The 20,412-nt window shown below is 34.5% G+C and overlaps 1 protein-coding gene across 1 annotated transcript; it reads left to right on the forward strand.

Annotated features, from left to right (window-relative positions):
- The first annotated feature begins 3,239 nt into the window (after positions 1-3,239).
- On the forward strand, positions 3,240-14,856 carry LOC104607676 (cell division protein FtsZ homolog 2-1, chloroplastic-like). The gene is made up of 8 exons (XM_010273356.3): positions 3,240-3,425; positions 3,932-4,703; positions 6,980-7,279; positions 9,344-9,434; positions 11,900-12,024; positions 13,301-13,393; positions 14,422-14,487; positions 14,556-14,856. The coding sequence occupies exons 2-8, from the start codon at positions 4,047-4,049 to the stop codon at positions 14,685-14,687; spliced, it is 1,464 nt and encodes a 487-aa protein (XP_010271658.1). The 5' UTR covers positions 3,240-3,425; positions 3,932-4,046; the 3' UTR covers positions 14,688-14,856.
- Positions 14,857-20,412: the final 5,556 nt, after the last annotated feature.

Raw genomic sequence — 20,412 nt, forward strand, 5'->3', positions numbered from 1 at the left:
TTTCATTGTTTTTTATTAGCTGCGAAGAGGGTTACATAATATAGCATGATAAGGATTCATAGCCCACTCCACAAATAGGGGATCTAGTTGAAAATCATCTCATATATATAGCAAATTATCTTAAATTCAGTCTTGATAACCATAACAAAGTATCAGAACTCTGAAAATTGAATTAGCTAATAAATTGGACTTTGGAGTAGCAATGCTTGCCTTGGCAAGTAACCTGGTCGACTGGTCACTTTTACTTGGTTCAAGTTGAAAAACTCAAGCCATTCGGTTAGGTGGTGTTTGAAACTTGCTTTTCTAATGGTAAGACCCAGTCTCATGTCTTATTAGAATCAAACATGATGAAATGGCATTAATGCCCTCATAATCCAATTCCTAAAATACCACCAAATTCCCATAATCCTATTTGTATAATACCCACAAATTAGATTATTTTTAGGTGGTTGTCTCGGGGTGGGGAAAATTTGGGGATTCCCCATCCCTGATAGGAAATAGGTGCCTTGCCTCGAACCCACCCCACCACTAGGGACGAGACGGGGATGGGGTAGAGTGTCTCGACTATGGGGGCGAGGGACAGGGAGGAGTGCCCCATCCCATGCATCGCATGGGGCCTGCTAGTATATACTAAAGTAGAACTTGCCATGTCATTAGTCCTCTCCTTGCTCCGTTACCCAACCCGAGCAATTCTAGAGGGGGTGCAAGATTCCCTCTAAAAGCACTAGGAGTTGCCACCTAACATGGCTTATCTCCTTTTTATTAGGAAACTAACTATCTCCCACTTTCTCCTAAATTATCTCCATCTCTCCCTAATTCTTATTTATCTCCTAAATTGTCTCTAATTCCTACTTATTCTCTCCCCAACTTTTCATCTATATTATGTAAAGAAAGTTTCAATTAAAACATTTAAAAATTATTTAAATATTAGAATGAAATTATGACAATAACATTAAAATATTTATTAAAAACACAAAAATAATTATAATAGGTATAATAATAATCATATTATTAATAATTTTATATTTTTATGAAATGCACAATGAAATTATAATTTTATGGATAAATCAATTAATTTAATAACTAAATAATATTTTAAAAACACAAATAAAAATTATTTAAATAACAAAAAAGATTAAATATTTAACATATTTTTTAAATATTTAACATAACTAAATTTTAAATAGTTAAAATAATGAAATTATGTAATAAATTAAAAAAAAATCTTAAGAGTAGAATAATAATTATAATAGATTTTATAACTTTTGAATTAATAATAATTTTATATTTTACAAAATTAATAATAAAATTATGTAATAATAGTATAAATTATAATTCCATGGATTATTAAATTTAATAAATAATTAATATTTTAAAATTTTAAATAATGGTATTGTTCAAGTAGTCAGTTTGGGGAGTTGGTCACTTGAAACCAATCAACCAACCATTAGTGAAAATCATCCAACTTGAGTTGTATTGGTCAATGTTTTAAAAACGAACCCGAAGACCAACCCGCTTTTGCATCTAGGTTGTGGTCATCGATTCAACCGTCTTGATGGAATAGGTTAGACCGTTCCACGTTAGTACTCTATATATTTAAATAAATATATATTTATATACATATGTGCATATATGTATGTGTGCAAATACATATTTTATTTATAAATAGTGTATAATTATGTTTTACATATAATATATAATATATGTATTATTTTGTATTTTAATTCAATTTTAATTTTTTGTTTATAAAAAAATGTCAAAAATTGCGATTTGATGACAAAAAAGGGTTTTTTTTTTTCACAAAAATAGTGAGGCAAGGCACCACAACACCTTAGGACGCATAGATCTTGAAAAGTTACCCAAAATAAAAAGAAAATATCATGCCAATTGAACATCGAACTGCAAAGTTATGGCCTTTGAAAGTTTGCACATGTATTAAGTATGCAACATGTAACCCAGTGATCGGTCGAACGAGTCAACAATTGAATCCTCCATATTGGATGGTTTTTTACCAAGTTAACAGTTTTTGATTGAAAGGTGGGCTTTAATAGAACTAGACTTGGAATCAAGGTCGGGTGACAGTTCTAACGATTCAATTGACCTGGTTAATGGTGGGTTGAAAACATTGGAATTGGTTTGGCCATTTTTCAGTTTGGTTGGTTAGTTTAAAAATTTAAACTTAAAAAAATTAAATTATATTTAAAAAATACAATGATATTATTAAAAGAATAAATTTAAAAATTGAAGTTTATAATATAAAATATTTTAGACTAAGAAATATGGGAATTTTCCACTTTCCTATATTAAAAAATTATATTTGAAATATAAAATATTAATATATATTTATAAGTGGGTTGGTTTACAAATTGCCAAAACGAAACTAACCTGACTTGGTCGGGTTGGGAAATTGCTGAACCGGAACTGACCAGAGTACTAAGTGACCAACTCAGGTTGAGTTGGGTCAGTTTGGTCAATTTCATCAGTTTCATATGCACATCATTAGATGAAATTAATAATTATTAATTTAGTCAAAGCTGAGGTGAAGACATGAGACCAGGTCTCATTAAAATCTATATTTAAAGTATTTTTCTCATTAATAAATTCTATTAGACCTAACTTAACAATTTAAATTGTTCTTTATAGATAAGTAATTCAATTATTTAGGTTAAATGGGTCGATGCAATAATTAAATTATAAAAATTACAAAAAATGTATAGAAAAACATAGAATTGATATCTCTATAGATAAACAAAAACATAAAATTTATAGAAAAATTTAGACACAATAAGTATCATTGCTGTAGTCATCAACATTTGCTAATATAAGCAAAAACCATAGAATTGATATCTCTACAGAAAAAAAAATATCTTCTGCCTAGGCACGTCAATAGAACGTGTTAATTAGGTGTGCCCCTAGTGAAAAATGGGTTGAAGAATGTCAACCCCATGACAGGTTTGGATCAGCTTCAAGTTATTTTTATTTTTTTTAGTGCCTTCTTTGTATTTTCCCATTATTCCATTCTTTATCCGACCCCACTTTGCCACAGCATCCATGGCGTTTAGGCAGTTAGGCCCTCAGCCCTCATTATTTCCCAACTCCCGTAAGTTGGCCGGGTATAGCTACAGTCAGTGTGATAAGAGATTTCGGCCAAGTTCGCTTCCTCTGTTCCTGTGTTCGTCTGGAGCCCACCTTGCGCTGACACCTATAAATCTACGTGACTACCATCTCTCTCTCTCTCTGGTCTTACCAACCCCAAAAGGCTAAAACCCAAATAGAAAAACAACAGGAGAGCAAAGTATCTGGTCTACAGCCATCTTACCCATTCTCGGTCCTCCTCTCAATGTAGTGAACCAGTTACAAGAATCTTCTTTCAAATTGTTGGAGAATCTTCTTCACTGTTTCACAAGACTCTACAACTCACGGAGGTGCACTTCTCTCTCTTTTTCTCTCCTGAGAATCTCGTACCATTTGCTCATAGTTTGTCTCTGTTTTTACTGATGTTTTAGGGAGTGCGTTGGTTCTGGGTGCTTCCTTTTGATTTCATTAACGCTCATTTTTGTGGGTTTAGCTGCATGACATTTTGCATTGTTTCTGTCCATGTTGCTTCTAATGCACTTGTTGCTCGTTTTTGTTTCTGGCTCCACCCCACTCTAATCCCCTTTTTTATATCCTTCCGGAGCTTCTTGGTTGGATTACGTAAGTGCTTTCCGTTTAAGTGATCAGGTTCTCGGAGCAAGTTTATACCAGAATCATATTTTCAGATATTTGGTCCACAGTTACATACATTTGGGCATTTCTAACTTAGGGTCACTGGATCATTGAGTTTTGTTGAATTTCATTGAGATTTGTTTGAACAGCTTCCATGATTAGAACATTGTAATTTTATTAAGTATTTTATTCATTTTATTTTATCTATTTTAATTATGAACAGGCTACGGAAGGAAGGTTCCTGATGGAATTATTGACATTTGGAAATTTTGTTCTCTGAGTCTCTGGAAACCGTTCTACTTGCTACAATCTCAGAAATATTGGCTTGCTCATTTAAGATGGCAACTCATTTACCATGTTTTACATCTGTGGACACTAGAAATTCAGTGGGAGTATTAGCTATTCTTGGAGGAAGAGTTTCAATTGAGAACCATAAGTGTAAAATTAGCTCATTGAAGATGCTTGATGAGAAGAGCGGGATTTTTGGTCCCATCCAGAGGATTGCTTCAAATATGCCTCATTTTAGATGTTTGGCAAACTCCCACATTGTCAACGCATGCCACAGTAAAGACCCATTCTTGAATCTACACCCTGAAGTCTCAACGCCCAGACGAGGTCAGGGAAGTGACGTGGTAACAAATCCAAGAAAGGAGAGCTCAGGTAGCAGCGTCACCGAGAGCTTAGGAGACTTGCCTGCTTCGAGTAATTATAATGAAGCTAAGATCAAAGTCATTGGTGTTGGGGGTGGAGGATCCAATGCCGTCAATAGAATGATTGAAAGTTCGATGAAGGGTGTGGAGTTCTGGATAGTTAACACAGATGTTCAAGCCATGAGGATCTCACCTGTTTTTCCTGAAAATCGCTTGCAAATAGGTCAAGAGCTAACTAGGGGTCTTGGTGCTGGTGGTAACCCAGATATTGGCATGAATGCTGCCAAGGAAAGCAAAGATGCAATAGAAGAGGCCCTATATGGTGCTGACATGGTTTTTGTTACAGTAGGTTCCAGTTGTTATTGACCGCTACAGTTTTATTTTCCTGAACTGAACTTGTGGCATGCTCTTAAAATCATGTATTCTGTACATATGTCCAATTTCTATTAACAAAAAATGTATGTCCCATCCCATTAACTCAAAAAGGTGGCTGTTCAATTGGTTGGTCACTTTTTAGATGGGGAATAACAATGGACCTATAAAAAGAGTATTATCTTCTTGAACTAGAGCTGAAACCTAGGCAAGTTAAGAAATATGGAAAGGGAAAAATCTTACACACAGGATTTTTGTTATGTACTCCATTCAGGAGGTTTCCAACAACTTCTTAGAGAAGGTGCCCCATGTGCATATGGGTTCTGAGGGATGATAACCAGAATTGCATCATTCTGTTCTTTTTATTTTATCTGTATGTTGCCTGATGTTATCCTCCCTAATCTTTTAAGGTAATAGTTGATATGTAGCCTGCTGTTCTCCTCTCTACTGATCTTATTTATACATTTAATAATATTGGAAGTTCGATCTATATTTAGAATCAAATTCCAGCATTATTGTAGCTATCATATATCTCTATTATTTTTGGAACCACTTAGGTTCTGTTTGGCATCGATATGTTTCATGTGTGTTCCATTTCACCAATTTTCCACATCAAAAAAAAAAAAAAAAAACAAAGGAAACACCATTAAATCATATTTGGAAGACTATTTTTTAAGATATTGCTCCAATATGTATGCCTTGGGTTTTGTGAGAGGGAGTAACCTTGAATGGTTGAATCATCAAAAATGATGTTTCTTGAATCACTTTTGTTATGTGGCACATTGAAATTTGAAAAATCTGACAGCATTTCTTAGATGTCATACCTTTATTTTAATGAAATTATTTCAATAATATAGTCAAAGCACTTTAAACATCCAATGAGCATATATCTTCTCAAAAATATAAATGATGCATATTCAGGGACATGGCTTTCCCGATTCTTGATGAAACAGAATGTGAAATGCAATGGTTCCAAATAAGCTCTTAATGCAACACATCAATTTGTTGTATCATAATGTGCATAACTGTCACTACAAGAGAGATTCTTCTGAATATATGAAAAACCTGCATTTCCATCAATGCTCCAAGCCGTGTCGGGCCGACACGGAACGGCCCGCAGGTGGCGCGCACAAAGTGCAGGCCGTGCCGTCCTCCCCGGTAAAAATTTTGGGGGTCAGCCCGGCACGGCCCACGGCCCAGGCCTGCGTGGGCCAGTGCCGTGCCACTGGCCGGGCTGGCCCGTGGACCAAGCCTTGGCCCAAGTCGGGCCATGGACCGGGCCAAAGCTATTTTTGCCTATTTATTTAAAAAAAATTGAAAAAAACTTAAAAATTTGAATTTTATATGAATTTTGATGTATACAATTGCTTATATATACAATAATTAAATAAATTAGTATAATAAAATTGAAAAAAGTTGTTTGTTTTATTAATATATTATATACTATATATTATTATATAATTATAATTTATATAATATATTATATATTATATATAAATATATAAATATTATGTAAATATATAAAATATATATAAATAGTATATACCGCGGCACGGCCCACTTGATCGTGCCGTGCCGTGCCGGCCCGTGGACTTCAAATCCCAGGCCCAGCAAGGCACAGACCGTCGTGCCGGGCCTGGCACGGCCTGTGGGCTGTTGTGCCTCGTGCCGGGCCATGCCAGGCTGGTCCAAAATCGTGCCAGGCCATGGGCAGCCCGATTTACACCTCTATTTTCCATATATTGAGTATTTAGAATTGTTATGTTTTAGTTTTGGCAAATTTGAACAGAACATAAACCTACCATAAGCTTTGGTTCTATCCTTTTTAGTAGAAGCCTGTGTATGGGAAAATCATATTACAAGAAAAGATGTAATGTCATACAAATAATTATAGATATATTTTGTGATAAACTGTTGTATTCCAAAATAAGTTATAATATTTTGATGGATCCCTGGATGTCTCTGCTAATTGGTATTTGTGGAGTGTGAAATTCTATGCTAGTAATCATGCATTTTGATGCCTAATCAATTGTCACTGTTTTTTGTTCGGTATAAGGGCAGCCAATTGTATTGCTATGATGAGTTTGCATATCTTATCTTGCATATTTTGTTCCTCTTTTCTCCTTTTTCTTTTAATATGTTTAGTTAATAATGGAAAAAATCCGTTCCATATCCAATGATGTGCAAACTGCTCAATATCTTTTCTTCTATGTTTTTCCCTTTACATGATCTAAAGCTTTTACATACAGGCTGGCATGGGTGGGGGAACTGGCACTGGTGGGGCTCCAGTAATTGCAGGGATTGCAAAGTCAATGGGTATCTTGACTGTTGGTATTGTTACAACCCCTTTCTCTTTTGAGGGTCGAAGGCGGACAGTTCAAGCACAGGAAGGAATTGCAACATTGAGAAACAATGTTGATACATTGATTGTCATTCCTAATGACAAGTTACTGACTGCAGTTTCCCCATCCACTCCTGTGACTGAAGCATTTAATTTGGCTGATGATATACTTCGACAAGGTGTTCGCGGTATCTCTGATATAATTACGGTATGAATTCCTGAAGAAACTGTTTATGAAGATTCTAACCTTTTCATGAACTTTTTGTCGTCACATAACTGTGTTGTGGGGTAATATTTGTACAAGATCTATGAGTCTATGAATGAACTAATTTATCATATTTAAGCTGTCTAGAATTCAGTCTGTTTAGTTATTCAGTAAAAAATGTAATTTTAATCTGTTGGGCTTTGACAGACCCAGGTAATCTTTCAACTCCAAATGTTCATATTCATGCACTTCAAAGGGAGATTGGTCAATTTTTATTATAAACTATTAAGCTAGTTGTTGACTATTCTGTGGTGTTGATGTAACAAAGATGCTGAATTTTCTGAATTTTGAATGACTGAATTTGTAAGAGAAATCTATTACGAATAAATCTAGCCTAGAAATGAATTTGTAGTGGTTCTGTGCTGCTTGGTTCCACCTATCTAGAAAGCACATTGATCCTCCTAGACAGGTTTCTTCCGTGTTGTGTAAGTAAAGCAAAAAGAACACCTCTATTGCAGAAAATTTTGAAGTAATTCAAGGGTGGTGTGGTGCCCAAAATTCAAAAGGCCCCTTTTGGATTGGGAGGTTAGGGAGTGTGTGGTTCTGCTCTCAAAAGTACAATCAGTTGAGATGCAAGATGGTGGAAGGAATCCAACAATGGCATTTTTTTAGTTAAATCATTTTACAAGGCTTACTAAGGAATCAAGTGGAGAGATCTGAGGTGAAGGGAGTTTGGTAAATCCTATTCCACCAAGAGTGGAAGCATTTCCTTGGCTAGTGGCCTTGGAAAGTATCTAAACTTTCGATCACATCCAAAGCAGGGACATCCAACTAGCAGGAAGGTGTTACTTGTGTGAAGCTGCTTAGGAGAATGTTCTACATCTGTGCTTTGGTTGCTCATACTCAAAAGTTCATTTGGGGATGTCTTTGGGCTGTTCAGAACTAATATGGCGAAACCAAGGACTCCTGGAGACATTTTTGCTTGCTGGCTTACAATGAGAGGAAATATTAAGGCAAAGATAGTTTGGATCTGTGTTCCTTTTGTCATATGTTGGGAATTGTTGAATGAAAGAAACAAAAGGATCTTTGAAAACATACCTTGAAGAAGAGATAAAACCACTCTTTTATGTGGGAAAAGGATAATAGATTGGGTGCTTGTACTTCCAGAATTTGAAGGAATTCCAAAGGAGGATCTTGGTGTTTTTTTTGTCTCTTCTTGGTTTTTTGTGGTGATTCCTCATCACCCTGGTTGATGTACTCATCTTTTTATCAATAAACTTATATTTTTTATTTATTACCAAAAAAAACATCAAACTCAAAACTCAACTTTGATGAATGTTCCCTTCAGGAGCAGTAGAGTTCATGTGATTTTGGCCTACAACAGTGAGGGGGAATTCTGTTATGATGGAGATTATGTTCCCTTCTGGAAGGGATCGAGATTCTCCTTCTTGATGAGTTTCAACGGTCTTCTGGTTAGATGTGACACCTAGACTGTGATTAGCTGGTTATTGATCCTGAGACGGTCCCCAGAGGCCAAGTCCTTTAGTAACATTCCACTGGACCTCAGTATCTTCTAATTTGATTGCTGATAGGCTAGCCAAGGTGTGTGTTTGCGGATCTGTCTTGTACTGGTGCACTTTTCTACCTACACCGTATTGGGTTTGTATATGTCAAATTGTCAATTCCTGTTTCCTCCCTATTTTGGAGGATCTTGTTATGTTTATTGAGGTTTTTTTGAACCTTCTTTTCTAATAAAAATCTCTTTATTGTTTCCATTCAAGAAATAAAAATTGAGTTTACCCAATCAATTTCAATCCTTTGGTTACTATGAGATGAAGCATATTGTTCTATCCAGGAAATAAAAATTATCTTAAATGGTTCTGATCATCCAATCTGGTCAGCTTTTTTCAGCTATGAATTTTTGCTCATTGCGTCTTCATATTCTCTCTTGTGTGTGGATGTGTTCCCTTGGTACAAATGGGCCTTCATTACTTGGACTCATTTAGGTATCATGCAAAATTTATATCTTCCTTGTTCCCTAATGCATTGTGGATTCTTAAATTACAGGTTCCCGGTCTGGTTAATGTAGATTTTGCTGATGTTCAAGCAATCATGGCAAATGCAGGTTCTTCTCTGATGGGGATAGGAACTGCAACAGGTAATTCCCATAGGCTATTTTTTTGATGAATAACATAGACTTTTCATTAAAAGTTAAAGAAAGTAGTACAACATAGGAAGGGGAGAGGTAAGCCCTCTTAATCCTCCCCTAGGGAAAACAACAATCAAATTACAATATTGCCAAAACAATTGTTCCCTTTCCACCCCTTGGCCCTTGCTTAGCAAGAGTATCCACAAAGTAGTTGGCACTTCTCTTTACCCACTTTATCTGAATTTCCACATCTTGTGCTAGCCAATTAAACAATTTTTTTTCATTAGCTAACTTCCATAGACCACTATTTTCTTTTTGCAGCCAACCAATAACCAGCTTTGAATCCCCTTCAACAATAAGCTTGTGGCAGTTCAGTTCCTTAGCCTTCTCCATGCCTTCCATCACAGCCAAGATCTTAGCCCGGAGTGAGTCACCAACACCAATAGGACCAGAATATAGAGCAATGACTTTTCCTTCTTCATCTCTAAAGGCTCCACCTATGCTTGAGGGCCCCGGATTACCTTCACTACTACCATCAAAGGCTATTTGAGGTTTTGGGAGGGGTGGACTGGATATGGACCTAGGCTTATGGCAGTTCTTGCATAAAGTGGCTGCTCTCAGACTCGAATCCCTGTTCTTGTACTTGTCAGCCCAATATTTCACCTTTGCACAAAGCAATGATACCTTCCATCTAAAAGTTCATCTGAGCATGAAAGGAAAATTCCTATATAGCTCATTTTATTTGCTCAGATACTTTGAAGAAGAGGTTCACAACTTGTATTGGACTCAACATTGAAACCACATGCCCCAGTTGGTGTAACCTTTGTCCGAATGGGGCTTGTTTGATAATGTAGGAATATTTGAGCAATGCTTACTGCAATTTTGAAGAATCAAAAAAAAAAAAAAAGCAAAAAGGCGCCTACTCAATTTTGCACTTGCTGGATGCAAAGGGTGGTTCATTCTAGTAGTCTAGTTCAATGAGAATTTATATCACATGCATGGTAGTAGGGATCTCACCACATATAGTTGTCTGTGGTGGCGCTTATGATACCAAATTGCCATGCCTGTACTATAGATGTTCTGTGGAGGTGATCACAACAAAGGTCAGGGAAAAGTGCATGCTAAGCATTGGAAAATTGATTAGTCAGTGTCTACTGGCATGATAATGATTTGAATACCAGAATGAAGATATTAAGGATTGGACATGACATGGAAATGAAAAATACTGGACAAGCTAAACTGGAAGTACAAATAGTGCTAGGTAGCAATGAAATATATATTTTTATTTATATATTGTCATTTCACCATTATAATAAGTTACTATTTTAACCGTACAAAATTAAAATTACCACTGAATTGCATGCCATAGCAAGGTAGTAATGAACGAAAAGACCTCTACAGCAAACATGGTATCAATAGTAAAGGAGATAAGCAAATGAAGCATCACATTAGAGAAGTGGAAGCTCTTGCATTTAGGGTGAACATCTCATTTACATTTATCAGGAAATCAGCAAATGCTTTGATGATAGTTTAGCCAGATCAGAGGTGGATAGAACAGAATTATGTTGAGGGTATTCTATTCCATATTAATAGATTACAACTGTATTTTTCAGGGGAGTATTGTTTTTCGGTTTGTCTTCTTTGAGAGTACAGAGAGGTCTACTGTTTAGACCATGCTTGTGCTTTCTATCTTTTCATTTTTTTAACTTATTAACAAAGTACTGAAGTGCTTTGCTACTGATCAAGATAAAATCAACACTAGAGGACAATATACAGTATATAACTGGTCTGATAATCACAGAAAAAAAAGAGGGAATTTATACCAAAAAGGAGATACTAATTGATCAAAAAGAAAAAAGAACACAGAAAATATGAAGTGTCTTAGGGCTGAAAACCTGGGCATGGTTATCCCCATCAACCCTAAACAATTCTCCCCTTTAATTGTGCCAGCCAAGCCATTTGCTGATATTGGGATCCATCTAAATGAGCAGTTCAGATTAGAGGGTAATGCCTTTGTTTCTCTAATACTGTGCCTAGGAGTCTAGAAGCTACCTTTTCTCTATAGAAATTCAAAATCAAAACTGAAATTCACACTATTTCTTGGAGAGGGTGTTCCAGGAGCAGTCCAACTTAGGTTTGATACCAGCTGGTTGGGCAACCCCAGGTCCTCTTATATTACTAGACTTGTTTCTGGTAGGGGTGGATGGCTGGTGGGTGGATGTATAGCAGATGATCTTGTAAAACCTAGAATAAGTGGGAGGATGTATAGTGAATCCTCTATTCTTTGATATAGCACACATAAATGGGTTGGTGATTCTTTTTGACGTGTCCATCTTGTTGCCTTTTTCCTAATTTCCCTATCTTAATAAATAATAATTTTCTTTGTTTGTTATTGCTCAAAGTCAAAGAAAAGAATATAACTTAACACCATAAACACACTTCTTATCAGTTTGGTGTTGCATACTTCTTTGTAGGCAAGACCAGGGCAAGAGATGCTGCATTGAATGCCATCCAATCACCTTTACTGGATATTGGTATTGAAAGAGCCACTGGAATTGTGTGGAACATCACTGGTGGGAATGATTTAACTCTGTATGAGGTATGCTTACTTAACAATCTAATTGACTTGAAACGAAGCTTTTCTGTTTCTGTATTCTTTTGATAATTTTTTTTCTGTTCAACCATCCATGGACTTGAACAAGAATGTGCATGAGGGTTGGCTACATTAGTGCTATGCATAGTCTAAACTAAGCCTGGGTTCATTCAGGAAATCATTAACTTCAAGAATGTCAGTTAATCCTACAATGTTGCCTTTACCTTCTGATTCATCAAGTCAAATTTAAGATTTTTTTAATGGAAATGAGCTAATGAAGTCTTCCTTGAAGGGGCCCTTCACCATGTTTATTGCTCCTATATGTGTGTTCTTGGCATGTATTCCTTATTTTGGTTGGTTTCATAGCAAGGTTCAAAGTATCATTATGATATGCCCCATATTAGGCATATCGTACCGTATCTTTTGGTCTCCAATATGCTATTTAAGGGGAGTTAGCAGATCTTGACAATTTTGTATTTTAAAAGACAACGATGTAATGCCCCTGTCAAAATCTGACACCAGGAAGATAAAAAACGGAGTTTTGGTCAAGATAAAACTCAAGAGTGTCAATACTTTGAGCCATGGTTCTTAGTATCTTCTGTTTTAATTATTCTTTTGTGCTTTTCTATAGCTTTTGTTGCCTATTTGATAGGAGCTAGCTAATCCTCTAATTTTACTTTTTTTACATTTAGGAACCTATTGCTTTGCTGTGTTTATTTATTATATATTACTTTTTATTGGTTGGTTCTTTAATATTTTCCCTTGGTGATTGCAGTGTGAAAATCTTTTTGATGTTCTTATAGTTGATAATCTTCCTGTTTTCTTTTTCTACAATGTTGATTTCTTAGTTGATGGTCCACTCAAATAATGGTATAAATGTCCCATTCAATACTTTCCTATCTTTTATGAAACCTTCCATATCAGTGCTTGGCTGGCATTATCCTTGCCCAATTCTCACTTTGAAGTTGTGGCTGCAGAAGAGTAGGTATAATATTTGCTGCTTTGGTATAGGGAATTAGGGATCCAATCCTATTTTCTTTCTTTCTTTTCCTCAATTTGGACCCAAATCTTTTCCTTCTACCATTCAAGTCTATTGATTTGGCAATGAAGGATGAATACTTCTCTTTCTCCAAGTGATTATAGTCAATTTTTAGCATGATCAGTGTATTGCTTTTTTGCTAGGAAGGTCTTAGTAGCCTCCAAAACTCAGATGATATTGATTCTAAACCAGTCCTCTTTATTGATATGTTCATAATTCTGTTCCATATTGGATTTGTTGCAGGTAAATGCTGCTGCAGAGGTTATATACGACCTTGTGGATCCTAGTGCAAACTTAATATTTGGAGCAGTTATAGATCCATCACTCAGTGGTCAAGTAAGTGAAGGAGCTTTAGGCATCGCATGGACTTGCTTTTCTTTTTTTTTTTTTTTGTTTTTCCATTGGTTGTTGATCACTATTTTTTTTTTTTTTTTTGTGAATGCAAGCATTGCTTATGTGGACTGAATAGTACGACTGTTAGTATGGTAGATGGTAAGAAAATCAAGGTCATGGCATGTTTCGTATGGAAGATTCTTACAAAGTGAAATTGGTTTTATGGTAGTGATAACCTCATCTACAATCTGGATCCTGATCATAGTTATCAAATTCTTACAATTTTACAATATGATTCACAATTCAAATCTTAAATCCCAAGGGTTTTGTTTCAAATCTTATGTCTGGATCATTTTATACAAAAATCTTAAAATTACTATTTGAATCCTAGTACCGGATTCATGAATTATATGATTTATATGATTCAAACCAATTCCATTGAGGCCTAGTTCTCAACTTTGTCGTTCCTTTGTTTTTCTTTTTTAATTTTTTTTTCAAGGGGCTCTTTTTTTTTAAACCCTTAGTAAAATATGTTATTCAAGCCTTATAAACCTTATTTTATTTGCATGTGGGTTGATTTGATTGACTTCCAAATCAACCTTGATTATATCATCTTATGCTTCTAGTGCACAAGTTGTAAAAATTCTACTGTATAAGTACATTTATGGTAGGTTTGGATTAAAATGATGTAAAATCACTCTTCTATGTATATTTTAAGTTTTAGCATATCTATTTTTAATCTTTAGACTAATTTATAAAGGACATATTCTTATGATTTACGAGTAACTTTTTTATTTGTTTCCCAGTTCTCTCATCACTGATCTTTTCTAGTATGGATAGTAGAATGCAAGATGCCACGGATGAATGTAAATACTTGGGCCCACATAAAAGTTGCCTATACAAAAACTATGCAATTCCAAATTCCCAACTTGTGAACTTCAACATCTATGATGTGCAGAGAGAAAATTTGTGGAAGGTTTTCTTTTTGGTTGGAATGTAAATATGACGTCGAGATACTTTCCATCCTTCAGGTCAGCATAACTCTGATTGCCACTGGATTCAAACGTCAGGATGAAATTGAAGGGAGGCCTCTTCAGGTATCTCTCTTCTCCCCCCCTTGTGTGTGTGTGTGATTGTAATTATTTTGTATCTGGGTGAAATGCAGGGAAGTCAGCTCGGAAATGGAGATGTCAATCTTGGAATCAACGGACGGCCTTCCTCTTTCACTGAAGGTGGGCCAGTGGAGATCCCTGAATTCTTAAGAAAGAAAGGGCGCTCACGCTACCCCAGAGCTTGAAATATTCGTTCAAAGTATTATATCATGTTTATTTGTTTGTTTTCTTTTTGGCCTTTTCTCTATTATTTCATGTTTTCTCTTTGCTTGAATCCCCTCTGAATCTCTGACATGCAATTTCCTAATTGTCTTTAATGGTTGTTACTAAAATCAAGATCTAGACTGTTTACAAGTGTCCTTTCCTATCGATTTAGTAACGAAAAATAAATGAAAAAAAAAATCCTGTTGAGATGGATTGACCTTCACTCCTTCAGTTCTTACAACCATCTCTGTGCCTTTTCTTCTTCAGATTTTTTAGTGACACTAATGTCCATGCAGTCAGCATTCGGTTTCAAATCTATACTTATAAAAGTCTTATTTTTTGAAATTTTCATTGGAAAGAATTTACCCCTTAATCTTAAGATATCATGGGGTAAATTTATATTTTAATAAAAAAGTTTTAATTGTGCCAATAAACCAAGTGAACAACATTTATGAATAAAAATTTTAAGACCCATCTATATTGGACGGGATTTGGTCCAATCCGATCCAGTCCAATGTGAATCCTTACAAAAGGACTAGATCCAATCCAATCCAATGAATATTTTGGGCCATTTTGGACTGGTCCAATTCAATATCTGGACCATCCAATCTGTTCGAATTCGTTTTAATTTAGATTTCTTTCAACCTAAACCCGGTCCATTGACACCTATATTTTAATGGACTATTGGCTCAATCCAACCTAATCCAATATGTATTCATTACGGACAGACCAGGTTTAATCCAATCCAATAAATACTTTGGACCATTAAGTCTGGATTGGTCCAATTCAATACGTCTTGTTGGTCTGTCCAATCCATTCAAATTGATTTTGGTTTGGATGGGGTCCAATCAAAAACCGATCCATTGACACCCTTTCTATTAATAGTGTGAATGAGAGTGAAACTTTTTGTTTGACCAAAACACTCCAATTTTTTAATTTGATCACTTTCATTTTATGGATAGAAATGTAATTTGAACAATCTTTTTTTTCTCACTCAAATCCTTCTCATTAAGTATTATATTTATGGTATGTAATAACTCTCAATAACATTCATTGAATCTTATTCTTGACTAGAATACCCCTATTTATGAATTTGGTCTCTTCAATTATGAGGGCATAAAATGTCATTTGTACTACTACATTTCTTTTCATTCAATTTCCTATAATTAAGTCTTATATTTAGGGTATTAACTCCCATTTTTCATTAACTCTTATATTAATTGATCATATTAAAAAAACTAAGTGTGCCCAATAACAATTGTTTAATTGATGATAGAAATAAAATACAAATTTAAAATAAATCCAAAATGGAATTGTTTTTTTATTTGGTAACAAGTCAACAATTCAACCTTTTTGGTTAAATGTGTAAACCCTTGATATGAAATAAATAATAAAAAATTAAAAATGATAAAAACAAAAAGTATAAAAAATACAAAAAAATGTAGAAGAAATTTTGACACGTGTAATATTGTATATTTATCATATTAAACAAAAAATAAGTGTGATAAATAAAAATAAAATTGTAAAAAATTTTGAAAACATATTATTTACTATCATCATTATCATCATAAAAAATTGTCATGCACGTCCACACTTACTACTCATTACTAAAAATACCATTTGGTGTCAAATCCATTATTTATAAGAGAATCTTCATTTACCCCATCTCATAAATGTTTACTTCACCATTTAAGGTTATGGTGTCATAACTGGGGGTGCAAATTTTACTTCATATAGGGGTAGGTATGGACCGTATGGTGTTATAATTGGGGGTGTTGGAAGTTATAAATTGTTGTGAGTTCAAAGTTTTAAATTGATAACCAGTGGTGAAAATAAGATTTTGTAGGGTGGTGAGATTTCTGACCCTTAATTATTTTCAAAGTAAACGTCTTGAAAGAAAAAGAAGAAAAAAAAAATATATCAAACATAGGTTTCTTTGAAAGAGATTTGCCTCATTATCGATGTGCCCTTATCACTCCCCTTTTCTTGTTGTTTTTTTACCTGAACACCTCTATCAGAAACAAATGAATTTTTTAGGTGTTTTCAATTTAAGTATTCTTAATTATTTGGCTTACAAAAAATATTTTTTAGCTTTGATACTTTCCATTATTTTTTAGCTAGTTGTCATGCCATGGAAGTCAAACCCACTTGGATCATAATAGCAAGGACATGACATGCATATTGAAGATGACAATCATGGTTTTCAAAACCGGACCGGATCGGAAAAACTGGGAACTGGTCAGGTGATGATGGGCTCTGTTTTTTCTCAAAACCAGATTTTTTCCAAAAATTGTTGATTTTGGTCAGCAAACCACTGACCCAGCCGGTTAACTATTTGAACGATTTTGATCATTTTTTTTTATTATTTTGTTAGAACCGGCCAACCGTTCAACCCGGAAACCGGACCCCTGACTGATTCGGCCTCCAGGTTTGTTTTAAAAACCATGACGACAATATCCTACATAAACAAATGAACAGTACATGTAGGAAATGTCCACAATGTAAAAAGCATTGCTTGAAAAAAAATATATGAGCCACTTGACTGGCTTGCCAACTCAGACTTCATTTTTATCATAGTAGTTCTTTTAGAAACCGGATTCAGTCAGTCAGTGCAATGCCCGTTCCAACAGTATAGAGATATTTTCAATGTAAAGCTGTAAAGGTTGTTTGAACACCAGCCTTTGCACTGACTGAAGCCGATCTCGTTCAATTTCATTTTAAACCTTTTCAATAGAAGATGAAACACCCTCATTCGTTTTTATTTCATGCAATCTGCTTCATTTTTCGTTTAGCAGCCTGTGGTTCAAATATTTTATCAGTTCGACTCAGTTTATTTTCAGGTTACCATTTTCTTACTGTTATAACTAGAATTGTATAATTTAAATTTGAAATAGGCAGGTATGCATTGGTTTATAAAATCGAGTATGATTTGTAATGGTTTATTATGTGCTTGTAATGGCTATCAATAGGGTATATATTGGTTTACAATGGTTAGACCGTTTGAGTATTAGTTTGTAACAGTCCACTATCGGTTTGTAGTGGCTTATAAGAATTTGTAATAGTCAGATTTGTTTTTGTAACGATCTGTTAGTTGAGCATTGGTTTATAACAGTTGTTGAGTATTGACTGATGACATCGGATTTCGTCCTTAAAATCAGTCCTTACAAACACTTGCAACCGTACATTGAGAATATTTTCATATTTGTATGTATTGATCCTTTTGTATGTTTTGATTCATAGGAAGATGTATTCAATACATGGCTGAAGTATTGTGAAGTTGGTGTGAGAACAAAACAAAATCTAGATTCTTGACTGATATACATACCAAAACCGATAGTTTCTTACTGTGCCAAGTATAAGCTGATACTTATTGATACTCACCCTGGTCCCAGTAGGGGTGAGTATTCGGTTTATTCGGTTAAAAATTAAATCGAATAAATCTAAATTTTTAAAATCTAAATAAAAAAAATGAAAACCTAATTACAATAAAATTGAAATATCCGAATCAAAATTTTTAATTTGGTTTTTAGTTATTTAGGTTAAAAACTGAAATTAATTAATATATATAATATTATATATTATAACCTATAATATATATTATGAAATTGATTTTCATTATAATGCACTATATGTAATATATTAATATATAAATATATAATATATTATACATTAAATGTTATATATTGAATATTATATATTACATATTATATAATAAATTTTAGTTAATTCATTTTTTTCGGTTAACCAAATTTCTAAATCTGAAAATCGAAACCGAAATTTCTAAAAACCAAACAAACCAAACGGAAAAACCGAAACCAAAATTTTCAATTCGATATTTGGGTTTTAACCGAATAATGCTCACCCCTAGCCCCTAATCACTTGAATCTTGATGCTACTTGACTTTGACCAACACTTCTATTCTGTTTCTTTCTTTTTTTTTTTCAAATATCAAGAGGTCGTTGGGTAAATGATTGCTCTTCTTCAAAACAAAACTGCCATTGTGGCAATTGTTTTGTAATTTGTAAACAAAAGTGACATATTGGTGAAGACCCTCAAATTTTGCATTTTTTTTTACCTCAAAATTTACTCCAAGTGGAGTTCGGATGGACTCCCCACACCTCACCCCCTCATGGATTGGGAATCTCCCGTGCTTCACGGGAGGGATGGGCTGTGGGGAGTCGATCCCATCTCCCCCAAGTGGAGGGGTGGTTACCTTAAAATTTTATTAAGGCTGTATTTGTTTGTAGTGTAAATAAATTTGTATTGATGCAAAACTATGACAGTGCAATTGTGTAAATGATTTGAGTGTAAATTCTGATTTATTTTTGTTTCAAATTTTAGTTTATTTTGTTTGATTGCATTACAAATGAAGTAAATTAGGTTGTGTTTGGTTGTAATGCAAACACAAATATGTACACTACATATTTACCCTTTTTTTGGATCATGATTGCAAATATGGTTTAGATTTTAAACCGTTTTTGCACTTATCTTGTTTGTTTGAAATCAGTGCTAAGTGTAGGCCCCATGGTTAAATGCTCAAACTACCTTATGCTCCAATACCTTAACTTTGGTTAAAAAATTGATTGTAAAAAAAATACAAAATTATATCCAAAAAATAGGTAATAGTCTCTTTTCAAAGTACAAATATGTCAAAACAATACATTTTTTATAATGATAATCATTACTTTTTTACATGTCAAATAAATGCTTGTAAACACGAACACATAAATACCCCATTTTGGTGTTTGTATTGCAAACAAACACTCTACAACCAAAGACGGCCTAACCAGAGTATAGAAAGATACAAAAGCTTAAATTTTGCTGATGTGGCAATTGCTTTTTAAACAAAACAACATATTAGCATCTGTTTGGCATCAATGCCGTTGCTCCAGAAAACGGTGACACATCAGCACCAAGTTGGAAAAAAATAGTGCTCCAAAAAATGTCAATATGTTTGGAACAGTTTTTCCATAAAGCGGTGCTCCAAGCCACTCCTTGGAAATCGAGACGGCATGGTTTGGAGCAACGCTGAATTTGACATTTTTTCAAATTGGAACTCATTAGCTGCCAACGATAACACGATGTAGCAGTGACGTGGACTTCTTATAATGGGTACTAGTGCTGAAAACAGATATAGAGTATTGACACCAAACAAAAAGTGGTGTTGTTATTCCAGGAAATGTCCTACTTAGCAGCAATGTTTCTAAACAAAAAAAAAACACCATTTTCTTAGGAAACAGTGTTTCCAACTCACACATCAGTAGCACCATTGTATTTGCAACATCAATGCTGCCAAACATATACTTGCATGGTGTTTGGAAGTGTGGGCACTTTTTGGGACAGATTTTCAAAAAAAAATGCCCATGCTTCCAAGACCCATTTTTCACAAAAAAAAACGCTTCTGCCACGTAGGCACTGAGCAACACTATATTATTTGATAATGTGACATCATTTTCTTTTTAGAAACGGCCACGGTTTCAAACATTTCCTGGTCAACACCCTCCAATGTCAGTAAAAGAACATTTTTACCATGTTGTTTTCTTTTTATTTTCGTATTGTTGTTGTTGTCATTTTCTTCATTTGTTCATTTTATTTTATTTATCGATAATAGGTCATCGATTTATGCACTGATAGGTCATTATTGTTGTCAGAATCCCGCCAAATTGAACAAGTTCAAGGAAATCGGATTTAGTCCGTGCAAAGCCC

This window comes from Nelumbo nucifera, chromosome 2 (assembly GCF_055504915.1).
Source record: "Nelumbo nucifera cultivar China Antique chromosome 2, China Antique-T2T, whole genome shotgun sequence".
Lineage (NCBI taxonomy): Eukaryota > Viridiplantae > Streptophyta > Magnoliopsida > Proteales > Nelumbonaceae > Nelumbo > Nelumbo nucifera.

Coding starts and splice junctions, on each gene's coding strand:
- LOC104607676 (XM_010273356.3), top strand. CDS start 4,047: ATGGCAACTCATTTACCATGTTTTACATCTGTGGACACTAGAAATTCA. Junction 7,280..9,343: donor GTATCTCTGATATAATTACG/GTATGAATTCCT, acceptor CTTAAATTACAG/GTTCCCGGTCTGGTTAATGT. Junction 13,394..14,421: donor ATCCATCACTCAGTGGTCAA/GTAAGTGAAGGA, acceptor TCCATCCTTCAG/GTCAGCATAACTCTGATTGC.